Source organism: Artemia sp. Qi Xiang Cuo, chromosome 4, assembly GCF_049724085.1.
Source record: "Artemia sp. Qi Xiang Cuo chromosome 4, ASM4972408v1, whole genome shotgun sequence".
NCBI classification, from domain to species: Eukaryota; Metazoa; Arthropoda; class Branchiopoda; order Anostraca; family Artemiidae; genus Artemia; species Artemia sp. Qi Xiang Cuo.
In genome coordinates, this window is record NC_142797.1 from 29303873 (window position 1) to 29316603 (window position 12731).

Below are 12731 nucleotides of genomic sequence, written 5' to 3' on the forward strand. Positions count from 1 at the left end.
GTTGTAGAAGCTAGAAAAAGGGCTCATTCGATAGGAAATTCCAAGGGATAGTGCCTTTTTAATAGCCAAAAGTGATTGGAGGGAATCTAACCCCCCTCTCACGCCCGCCTTTTCCCCAAACACATCCAATCAAAATTTTTAGATAACCATTTTGTTCAACGTAGTTCAAAGTTTTGGAAATTAGGTCTTTGAGGATGATAACCTCCTCAGAGTATTTGGGGCAAGTGTTGTAAGTTATGCCCAGAGGCATATAAGGTTTTTTTTATAGATAATGATGTTGTAGAAACTTCAAAAATGGCGCATTCGATTGGAAATAAGAAGGTGGGTGTGAGATCCCTCTCACAACCACCATGTCCCCAAACACATCCACTCAAAATTTTGAGATAGCCATTTTGTTTGACATAGCTAAAAAGTCTGGAAATTATATTTTTGAGGATGACCCCCCCCCCCTACAGCCCTCAGGACAAGGGTTGTAAGTTATGCCCTGGGGCATAAGGCTTTTTTTATAGAAAATGTTGATGTACAAAATTCAAAAAGGAATCATTTGATTGGAAATTGAAATTGCTAGTGCCCTTTTTAATAGTCAAAAGTGCTTGGATGGCAAGTAACCCCCTTCTCACGCCCACCATTTCCCCAAACACATCGAATCAAAATTTTGAGATAGCCATTTTGTTCAACCTAGTTGAAAGATCCAGAAATTATGTTTCTGAGGATGACAACCCCCCTCACAGCCCTCGGGTCAAGGGTTGTAAGTTATGCCCTGGGGTATATAAGGTTTTTATAGACAGCGTTGTTGTAGAAACATCAAAAAGGGCTCATTCGATTGGAATTTGAAAGGTCTAGGGCCCTTTTCGATAGTCAGAAGTGATTGGAGGGCGACTAACCCCCCTCTCAAGCCCATCATTTCTCCAAACACATTCAATCAAATTTTGAGATACCAATTTTCTTCAACACAGTTGAAAGTTCTGGAAATTAGGTCTTTGACAATGACAACCCCCCAGCCCTCAGGGCAAGGGTTGTAAGTTATGCCCTGGGGGCATATAAGGTTTTTATTGAAAGCATTGTTGTAGAAACTTCAAAAGGGCTCATTTGATTGGAAATTTAAAGGGCTAGTTCCATTTTTAATAGTAGAAAGTGATTGGAGAGCAACTAAGACCGCTTTCACACCCAACATTTCTTCAAACACATTCAATCACAATTTTGAGATAGCCATTTTGTTCAACATAGTTGAAAGGTCCGGAAACTCTGTCTTTGAGGATGACAACCCTCTCAGAGCCCTCAGGTCAAGGGTTGTAAGTTATGCTGTGGGGCATATGAGGTTTTTATAGATAGCGTTGTTGTAGAAACTTCAAAAAGGGCTCATTCAATTGAAAATTGAAAGGGCTAGTGCCCTCTTTAATAGTCGGAAGTGATTAGAGGGCAACTAACACCTCTTCCACGCCCACCATTTATCCAAACACATCCAATCAAAATTTTGAGAAAGCCATTTTGTTCAAAGTAATTGAAAGGTCCAGAAATTATATCTAAGAGGATGACAGTCCCCCCACAGCCCCCAAGGTTGGGGTTGGAAGTTATGCCCCGAGAGCATATAAGGTTTTTATTGAAAGCTTTGTTGTAGAAACTAGAAAAAGGGCTCATTCGATTGGAAATTCAAAGGGATAGTGCCCTTTTTAATAGTCAAAAGTGATTTGAGGGCAACTTACCCCCCTCTCACGCCCGCCTTTTCCCCAAACACATCCAATCAAAATTTTTAGATAACCATTTTGTTCAACGTAGTTCAAAGTTTTGGAAATTAGGTCTTTGAGGATGATAACCCCCTCAGAGTCTTTGGGGCAAGGGTTGTAAGTTATGCCCTGAGGCATATAAGGTTTTTTCTTATAGATAATGATGTTGTAGAAACTTCCAAAATGGTGCATTCGATTGGAAATAAGAAGGTGGGTGTGAGATCCCTCTCACAACCACCATGTCCCCAAACACATCCACTCAAAATTTTGAGATAGCCATTTTGTTTGACATAGCTAAAAAGTCTGGAAATTAAGTTTTTGAGGATTACACTCCCCCCCCCTTACTGCCCTCTGGGCAAGGGTTGTAAGTTATGTCCTGGGGGCATATAAGGTTTTTTATATAGAAAACGTTGATGTACAAAATTCAAAAAGGAATCATTTGATTGGAAATTGAAATTGCTAGTGCCCTTTTTAATAGCCAAAAGTGCTTGGATGGCAAGTACCCCCCCTCTCACACCCACCATTTCCCCATACACATCCAATCAAAATTTTGAGATAGCCATTTTATTCAACATAGTTGAAACATCCAGAAATTATGTCTCTGAGGATGCCAACCCCCTCACAGCCCTCGGGTCAAGGGTTGTAAGTCATGTCCTGGGGTATATAAGGTTTTATAGACAGCGTTGTTGTAGAAACATCAAAAAGGGCTCATTCGATTGGAATTTGAAAGGTCTAGTGCCCTTTTCAATAGTCAGAAGTGATTGGAGGGTGACTAACCCCCCTCTGACGCCCATCATTTACCCAAACACATTCAATCAAATTTTGAGATACCAATTTTCATCAACATAGTAGAAAGTTCTGGAAATTAGGTATTTGAGGATGACAACCCCCCAGCCCTCAGGTCAAGGGTTGTAAGTTATGCCCAGGGGGCATATAAGGTTTTTATTGAAAGCGTTGTTGTAGAAACTTCAAAAGGGATCATTTGATTGGAAATTTAACGGGCTAGTGCCTTTTGTAATAGTTGAAAGTGATTGGAGAGCAACTAAGACCCCTTTCACACCCATCATTTCCCGAACACATTCAATCAAAATTTTGAGATAGCCATTTTGTTCAAGGTAGTTGAAAGGTCCGAAAACTATGACTCTGAGGATGACAACCCTCTCACAGCCCTCAGATCAAGGGTTGTAAGTTATGCTGCGGGGCATATAAGGTTTTTATAGACAGCATTGTTGTAGAAACTTCAAAAAGGGCTCATTTGATTGAAAATTGAAAGGGCTAGTGCCCTCTTTAATAGTCGGAAGTGATTGGAGGGCAACTAATCCCCCCCAGCCCTCAGGACAAGGGTTGTAATTTATGCCCTGGGGGCATATAAGGTTTTCATTGAAAGCATTGTTGTAGAAACTTCAAAAGGGCTCATTTGATTGGAAATTGAAAGGGCTGGTGCTGTTTTTAATAGTTGAAAATGATTGGAGAGCAACTAACACCCCTTTCACTCCCACCATTTCCCCAACACATCCAATCAAAATTCTGAGATAGCCATTTTTTTCAACATAGTTGTAAGTTTTGGAAATTAGGTCTTTGAGGATGACAACCCCCTCACAGTCCTCAGGGCAATGGTTGTAATTTATGCCCTGGGGGCATATAAGGTGTTTATAGAAAGCGTTGTAGTAGAAACTTAAAAAGGGCTCATTGGATTGGAAATTAAAAAAGCTAGTGCCCTTTTTAATAGTCAAAAGTGATTGGAAGGCTTGACATTTTTATAGTAAAAATTGATGTGGGTACAATGTATTTTTTTTTTTTTTTTTTTTTTTTTTAGACCAGGGCACTTCGTATCAAAGGAGTTGTCTTAGGAACTTCGAAAAGGGCTCATTTGATTTAAAATAGAAAGGGCTAGTGCCCTTTTTAATAGTTGAAAGTGATTGGAGAACAACTAGTCCCACTGCCATGCCCACCCTCCCATTTGCCCATTATGCTTAAAAATTAACACAAGCAGAAATTAACATGGGTAGGGCTCAAAACCTTTATGCCTTCCCTAGGACAGAACATAATTTGCACTGTTCTGAAAAAAATACAAATGATTGTGCACTGTCAGTTGAATATACATATACTGACATTTAGTAGTGAAAGTTATCATGTTAATTAATTGATTAAATTTATGAAAGTAAAAATCTATGTACATTTCCTCAAGAAAACACAAATTATGTTCTGGCCTTGGGAAGGCATAGTGATTATGAGCCCTACTCATGTTAATTTCCGCTCGTTTTGAGTTTTATTCCGTTGTTTATAGCAATTACTGTTCGTTTTTGGTTTTATTTATTTATCGATGCTGATTTGTGGTAGTTTCATGCTTGGTGGATTATTTTATTTTTGCTCATTTTTGGTTTAATGGAGTTCTTTACTTTTCTTTGAAAAACTTATTTTGTGGAAAAAGTTATCTTTAATTAATGAGTCAAACAAGGACTCCAACTTCATGGTTTTGAGATCAACAGGTAAAATTTTTGTAGGGACAAGGATGCTGAGATGAGACAACAGATTCTGATGGAGTTCAAAGCACTGTGTCAGTTCTGATATGAAGTGATCTAGAAATAATCACAGAGGTTATACAGTGAGCAAGCAGATCATGATCATCAAGATGAAAGTTCCTTTCACCTCTTATTCTTGGGCAAGTCATCTCAAGCTCTAAAGTAGTTGCAAAAGACTGAGCCATGTTAAAAATAGGAGCAAATATAGCAGCAATATCTTGTTGCACTGTCATTGTTCTGTAAAGAACAAAGTTTATTTGTCTACAAGAGGCAGGCAAGTTGAAGTCAACAGACTGATGAGTGTTGCACAAAGGTAACACCAGGCAGAAAAGTTACTTTATGACATTGAGACACATAACCAACTGTGACTGGTTCCTGGCCTCCAGTATTTGTAATACTTTTGTAGACGTTTCTGTGTTGCCATTCTCCTCAAGAGCTTCAAGAGAGTGCAGAATCGCCTTGTAGAGTTTAAGAAAACTCATAGCTGAATTGTGGTGCTTGACCCAACTTGCTTTGCAGAGTCCAGCCAGGTTCTGTTTTTGCAAATTTGGCAAAAGTTCATTGATCTTTTCTTTCAGATTTTGTGTTCTGAGTGGCAAAGCACCATAGAAATAGCAGATTTGCAATAGGATTCCAAAGATATGCTTAGAAGCTGAAAAAGAGCAGACAGACAAAATGATAAGGTTGAGACTATATGTGCTACACTGAATATCAAATACCTTTCGATACTGCTGGCATGTAACAGCCTGAGGACCCCTTAGATGGCTCCCCATTGCTGCCACACCATCACACCCCTGATCAACCACCTTGTTTGGCTTAAGCCCAAGGCTTCCAAGAAAATGCAGAATTGACAAAGCAAGACCTTGACAAGTTAGACCCATAACTGGGACAAAACCAAGATAATCTGCATGATGATTTCTAGCAGAGGTGTAGCAGACAAAAACAGATAGCTGTTCCATATTGGAAATGTATGTTGTTCTGTCAGCAAGCATTGAAAAGCAAGGACTTACATTTACTTTTTCAATGATATAAAATTGAAGAATTTCTTGACAAGCAGCAATCAGACCATCCCAAACCATTGGAGAAACATATGTGGCATTTGCTGCTGCAGAAAGGAGATATTTTACCAGACTTGTATCACCATGCCTTGCCCTTAGTTGCAAAAGAGCTTAAAAAACACCATCATTTTGAGATGGATCTGTGATTGAAATGGAACCAGGATCAAGGGTACCCAAATGAGCAAGCTGTTGCCTTCCATAAAATATTACAGTTTCAACAATCAGCCTCAGTTTCTAACAATATTCCTGAACCTCCACTGCCCTTGCTAAGTCTATCTAGTTGATGATGTTACCATGCCTTTTTTCAGCAACAAAAATGAAGTTGTTGTTGTTAAGGTACAATTTTGTGAAACTGTGTTTGTTGGTGACTTATGTAGCATTCAATTATATCCTTCCAGTTCCTGAAAGCTTTGCTAACAAGGCTACCTAAGTGCTGGTGGCAGCCTTCACCAGCTGTTTGGAAAAAAGAAGAAGACAGAATGGACAAAAAGTACTGTCCTCAAAACCCAAATAGGGCAACTAGTGTAAACAAATCAGCCAATCCAACTGCAACTTCCTTTTTCCAGACACTGGAAAAGCATATAACCAATAAGATTGGTTATCTGGAGCCAAATAAGATTGTGCAATAGTGCACTGTGATGAGACTATATTGAGTGAACTGAAATGTGATTTAAGTTTAGAAGCACCAACAATTGCCACTAATAATAGCCATGTTTTCATTTCAAAATTTGTAAAGTCACCACTAAATTGTTATGCATGCATTTGCAGACAAGGTCAGGCAGCTTGAGCTGCTTCAGGTGGTTTTTACATCAAGTTTATTTTATGTGTTTTATGATCCATAGAGACCCTTTCGTTCTATTCATTCCAAATGTATATAATCTAATTCAATAAAGATTTGAATTCACAAAAATTATTCTAAAACCACAGACATTTTCCTGGTGTTTGTGTATAGGGGGTGTGTTTTCTGTGCAATAGATTTTGCCATAACATAACAATAGTAAAGGGAAAAATTGAGCAAAATTTACAGAATGCCTTCCTTTTACAAAAATTATGGAAAAACAACTAATATATACACTGCCTCAACTGGGAAAATTATAAAAGTAAACACCAAAATTATCATTTATCACACTGATGTTTATATATGCCTTCTTCTGTTTGTTTCATGTTATCTTTGTAGAAGGAAAGTAATCTGTAGTTTTTGTGCATTTTCAGGATAGCAACTATCATGTTGAAAAGGAGCAAAAAACAAGAAATGTAATGGTACAACTTTTATTTTGTACAGATGTTTCTGGTAGATTTGCAGTTTTGACATAATTTAGCCATGAAAGAGTATGATGCCTTTATTATGCTCTTTTACAGTTCAATAGTTACTTCTCCAGGAAATTACATTTTCAGCCCTTAATGGGCCCCAAAAGCTAAAACAGTTCACAGTGACGAAAGTTTAAAAACTAGTTTTAAAAAAACTATCTAGGGAGAAAAATTGAAATGTGTAGCTCATTCAGGAATGGTAATTATTAATTTTCCTTAGCCTTAATAGTAAAATATAATTTTGAAAATAAATTAGCAGGAATTTTTAAAGAGCCTGAAGCTCCTTGAAAATAATGCCACACCAAAACTGAATCATTTTGAGGAGTTTTTGAATTTTTTTTTAAAATTTCTACCAATTTGTTGCCATAAAAACATTTTACTATTAGTTCTAATCATAGGCAGTGCAATAGCACTGCCTAAGTAAAGAACAATGTTGGCACAATTTTTTTTTTTTATATACCCGGGCAATTTGTATCAAAGGAGTTTTTGTAGAAACTTCAAAAAGGGCTCATTTGATTGGAAATTGGAGTGGCTAGTGTCCTTTTTAAGAGTTGAAAGTGATTGGAGGGCAACTAGCCCCCCCCCCCCACAAGAATCATTCCCCAAACACATCCAACATAGCCATTTTGTTCAGTGTAGTTGATTTCCAGATAAAAAATATGTTTTAAGGAGGACACTCCCCCACAACCCTTGGGGCAAGGGTTTAAGTTATGCCCTGAGGGTATATAAGAACAATGTTGGCAAAATGTATTATTTTTTTTTCCTTTAGAGCAGGGCACCTTGTATCAAAGCAGTTGTCATTCAAACTTTGAAAAGGGCTCATTCAATTGGATATTGGAGGGGCTTGTGCCCTTTTTAATCATCAGAAGTGATTGGAAGGCAACACATCTAATCAAAATTTTGAGATAGTAATTTTGTTCAGTGTAATTGATTTCCAGATAGAAATTATGTTTTTGGAGAGGACACTCCCCCCCCAGCCTTCAGGGCAAGGGTTGTAAGTTATGCCCTGGGGGCATATAAGGTTTTATAGAAGGCGTTGTCATAGAAACTTCAAAAAAGGCTCATTTGATTGGAAATTCAAAGGGCTAGTACCCTTTTTAATAATAAAAAGTGATTGGAGGGCAACTAGCCCTCCCCCCACACCCATTATTCCCCTAAACATCCAATCAAAATTTTTAGATAGCCATTTTGTTCAGCATAGTTGATTTCCAGATAGAAAATATGTTTTTGAGGAGAACACTCCCCCACAACCCTTGGAGCAAGGGTTTTATTTATTATTTTTTCTTCCTTTAGAGGAGGGCGCTTTGTATTGAAGAAGTTGTTGCAGAAACTTTGAAAAGGGGTCATTCAATTGGAAATTGGAGTGATTTGTGTCCTTTTTAATGGTCAAAAGTGATTGGATTGCAACTAACACCCCTTCCATGCCCACCAGTTCCCAAAACACATCCAATCAAAATTTTGAGACAGCCATTCTGTTCAGCATAGTTGATTTTCAGATAGAAATTATTTTTAGAGGAGGAGACTCCTCTACAGCCTTCAGAGCGAAGGGTTGTAAGTTATGCCCTGGGGGCATATAAGGTTTTTATAGAAGGTGTTGTTGTAGAAACTTCCAAAAAAGGCTCATTCAATTGGATATTCAAAGGGCTAGTGCCCTTTTTAGTGTTTTTACTTTAGTTATAAAAGTAAAAACATTTATATTTTTTTCAGTAAAGTGCAAATTATGTTCTGGCCTTGGGAAGGCATGGAGGTTTTGAGCCTAGCTCATGTTAATTTCTGCTTGTTTTGAGTTTGACTTGGTTATTTATTGTAATTTCTGTCTGTTTTGGGTTTCATTTATTTATCAATGCTGATAAGTGATAGTTTCATGCTTGGTAGATTATTTGATTTTATTTTTGCTCATTTTTTGTTTAATGGAGTTCTTTAGTTTTCTTTGAAAAACTTATTTAATGGAAAGTTTTTTTAATTAATCAAAATAATAATCACCATTCTTGAATCAGCTGAAAATGGCAATTTTTCTCAAAAGCATCATATGATGCAGTCATAATCATCCTAGCTAATTTATGTTGAAAACAGTAAATCTACTGTTTCCTTCTTGAAAGCTACTTTTCTACACCCATACCCTTTTTCTTTCTGAAAAGCAATAATTCTCAAATGGTAGGCTATTTAAAATTTCAATGGTGTATCTTTCAGGCAGACCAGCTTACCTTAATGACCTTAATTCGAACGATAGAGCAAATTAAGGTCCATACGGGATCTGTTGTGCTCTGGGTCACATGATGGCCCAATTTCGTCACCGGGTTCGGGCCCAGTGACACGCCAGAGGAGAGGTCTGCTGGAGATATGCAATTTAAGCCCACTCGGTAGTGGTGGCCACAAGGTAGGTATGGCCCGTAAAGACCATTCTCAGTGGTATAGAGCTGACACCACCGCACAAAAGCAAGTTCGGATTGAGTATGTGAGGTGGTTGGGTATGACAAGCGGCATCAGCATCGTAGCAAGACACTCATTATGATAAAGTTGGCATCAGTCAGTAGTTGAGTGGGATGGACAGTCCCACTCATATTTCCATGGCTAGTTATTCCATTCCTTGTCAAGTCTGGACATGAAGGACGCAGCCGTAGGTGCAGTTGCCGTTTCAGCTTGAAGGCTATTCCAATTGTTGACAACACGCTCAGAGAAGAAGTGTTGCCGCGTTTGTGTTTTAACAGCTTATGTGAGTGTCCTCTTGTATGGTGCTGACTTGAATGTTTGATAAAGAGGGGGTTATTTGGTTGTGCGTTATACTTGTAGGTCAGCATCATATCACCACGGCGGCGTCTGAAGACAAGTGTTGGCAGCTGCATGCATTCCAGTCTCTTGTTGTATGGGGGATCTCCTAGGCCAGATATGCACTTTGTGGCATGACTCTGAACTCCTTTGATTAGACTGGTCTCATTCTTATAAGAAGGGGAGGTGAGACACGTACCAAAATCCAAAACGGGTCTAACTATAGCCTTATAGAGCCTTAGAAAGACTGTACAGGAGCGACTGGTTATAGTACGTTTGAGGAGACCAAGGCTTGAATTTGCTTTTGAGACTGCTTGTTGCCAGTGGCCGTGGAACTTCAGTTGTTCATCTATCAGCACTCCTAGATCTCTTTCTTTGGGACTTGTCTTTAGTACTAAGCTAGCCAGTGAATTGGGATTGGACATGCTGCACTGGTGACAGGGGTTGTTGCTTCCAAAGTGAAGGACACTGCACTTCGATGTGTTGAATTCAAGTAGCCAGTCTTGTGCCCACATTTGGATTTTATGAAGGTCATGCTGCAGACTTTGTTGGTTTGCAACCAAACATTATATTTAGAAAATATTACATTATCACCATATTTGAAATGAGCACTGAATGGCAAATCAAATAGCATTTTCTTCTTTCATCTAGGCTAGCCAGTAAATTTTTTGCAGTTCATATTACTGACTTACAAATAAAGTGAACATACTACTCAATGCCTTTTTTATTCACTTTACAAATGTAATAATTGCTTCTATTGCAAATTAAAATTACATACCTCACCACCCTAATTGTGCAAATATATACCCTGGATTGTAACCAAACAAAGAAGTTATCAACACTAGTTAAGTTACACGAAAGTGGTTAAAAACATATCACTAGTGTATAAATAAGTTTTTCAAGAGTAACATATTCCAAAAATACTTATTTATAACAATTCAAACCTCATTTATTAGGCAACTCAAATATAAAACATTTTCCTACCATTTCAAGTTTTTAGAATGCTGTCAACAAAAATAGTGCTGAATTTTGATATTCAAAAGTTTGCCATTGACAATTCCTGGTATATATTTGGATATTAGGGGGGTTGGTAAACTTGGATTTGTAATAGAAGCAATTATTATATTTGTAAAGAGCATAAAAAAGGCATCAAGTGGTATGTTCACTTTATTCATAAGTCAATAATATGAATTGTGGAAAATTTACCAGCTAACCTACCCATTGCTACTAGGGTAAAAGACCTCTTTTTGGGAAAGACCACCTTTCTTTGGCCTTCCAGAAAAATAGCAATGGGTTTTTGGACCACCCCTTTTACTACAGCATGATGCAATGTGAGGGCAGTAACAAGAACCCCACCTGGTCAAATTTTCACCAATAATCTGTCAGCATAAATTAAAAATGTGGTCTCTGTTTTGAAAACCAATTGAAAAGAAAAATTATATTTAATAGGCTATTTGTGATTTGTAAAATAAATATCAAGCAATAAACATTAGCCTACATTTCTAGAATCAGAAGAAAATCAGTTTTCTATTAATATGTGAATAAAACTGAAACACTAAAAGGGTATATAGGCTATACCAAAATAGGATAATTTGTATCTCCAAAAAGAGGTGCCTGTGGGCTAGGCAATTCAATAAACTAATAATTTTAAGTGTTTGATCTTAAATAATTTTAATAGCCTAATAACCATATTGATTCATAGCTTAGATTTTTAGCTAGGCTATTCATTAATATATAGGCTACAATTCTTCTCAATTCCTCTTTGGTAACAAGGCATTAGGGTTTTAGTTTTACATAATTTTGCTCAATTGGATACTGGTTTTTTACCCTAGGCTAGCCATTGATTCTTGGTGGAGGTAAATAAGGACTTGAGAGGCATGGCTAATTACAGTAAAGACCAGACAGATACTTTCTTTGAAAGGTAGCCTAAAGCTGGTTTTACTTTTTGGAGTTGCATAACTTCATTTCTTGATGATAGTTTATCATCCATCTTAGGACCTTAGATTATATGCATGCTATCTGATGGCCTACACAATACATAGTTAAAAAGAATGAGTAACTAGCCTACCTTGATATGGCTTAACAAGGGAGTGTTCCCTCTTTAAAAAATCTTTTGTGTTCCATTCGGTATGTACTGAAATTGCAAACTGTAGGAACAATAGCAAAAAATTCATCGTTGAATTAGGATTCAGTAGACTTTTTCAGGCAGGTTTAAGGCTTATCTTAAAATCAGCTTAGCTTAGCATCAGTGACAAATCACAACTGGAATTCCAGATTGATCGGTTTCTTCAAAAAAAAAAAGTAGCATTGCCACAGAAGAAACATATTCCGAAGTTTCGCAGAGCATAAAATTTTAACGGTATCGACATCCAACTAAAACAATATTATGGTACCTAGTCAATATGGTACTTGTGCTCATCTATCTTTAGTTTCTCAGGCTTATAACATGAATGAACGTCATCATAAATTTCTGAAAGTTACCAAGATACCCGACCCTTTTTTGACTTTGTAAGGTAGAGTTCACAGACATCTGTATCATAATTTTCTGTTTGTGCTTTTTAGCATCATCTTACAGATAGTAAAACATTCTACTAAGTTTTCCCTACCTATCTCCAAAAACATGTCTGAAAGCATTTTTTTCATGTATTATCCTGGATAAACTGCTGGAATTTTGTTGCCTTCGAATTTCTGGCCCTTCGAATTTCTAATTGAATGAGCCTGTTTTGAAGTTTATAAGACAAGACCTTCTATAAAAACCTTATATGCCCCCAGGGCATAACTTAAAACCCTTGCACTGAGGGTTGTGGGGGTGTGTTATCCTCAAAAACATATTTTCTATCTGGAAATCAACTACGCTGAACAAAATGGCTATCTCAAAATTTTGATTGAATGTGTTTGGGGGAATGATGGGCGTCGGGAGCGGGGGGGCTAGTTGCCATCCAATCACTTTCGACTATTAAAAATTGCACTAGAACTCTCAATTTCCAATCGAATGGGCCCCTTTTGAAGTTTCTACGACGACCTCTTCCATATGAAGTGCCCTGCTCTAAAGGAAAAATATAATAAATAGCACATTGTGCCAACATAGTTCTTATATACCGTCAGGCCATAACTTAAAACCCTTGTCCCGAGGGTTGTGGGGGAGTGTCCTCCTCAAAAGAATATTTTCTATCTGGAAATCAACTACGCTGAACAAAATTGCTATCTCAAAATTTTGATTGGATGTGTTTGGGGGAATGATTGGCGTGGGGGGGGGGCTAGTTGCCCTCCAATCAGTTTCAACTATTAAAAAGGACACTAGCCACTCCAATTTCCAATCGAATGAGCCCTTTTCGAAGTTTCTAGGAACTACT

General features: G+C 37.6%; 1 protein-coding gene across 1 annotated transcript in view; it reads right to left on the reverse strand.

Moving 5' to 3' along the window:
• LOC148952967 (vesicular integral-membrane protein VIP36) overlaps nt 1–11645 on the reverse strand; it is a 52582-nt gene extending 40937 nt beyond the window's left edge. The window contains exon 1 of the mRNA XM_089088208.1: nt 11447–11645. Within this exon, the coding sequence (XP_088944334.1) occupies nt 11447–11552 (106 nt within the window). The 5' untranslated portion in view covers nt 11553–11645. The remainder of the gene's footprint in view (nt 1–11446) is intronic.
• Between the last annotated feature and the right edge of the window lie 1086 nt (nt 11646–12731).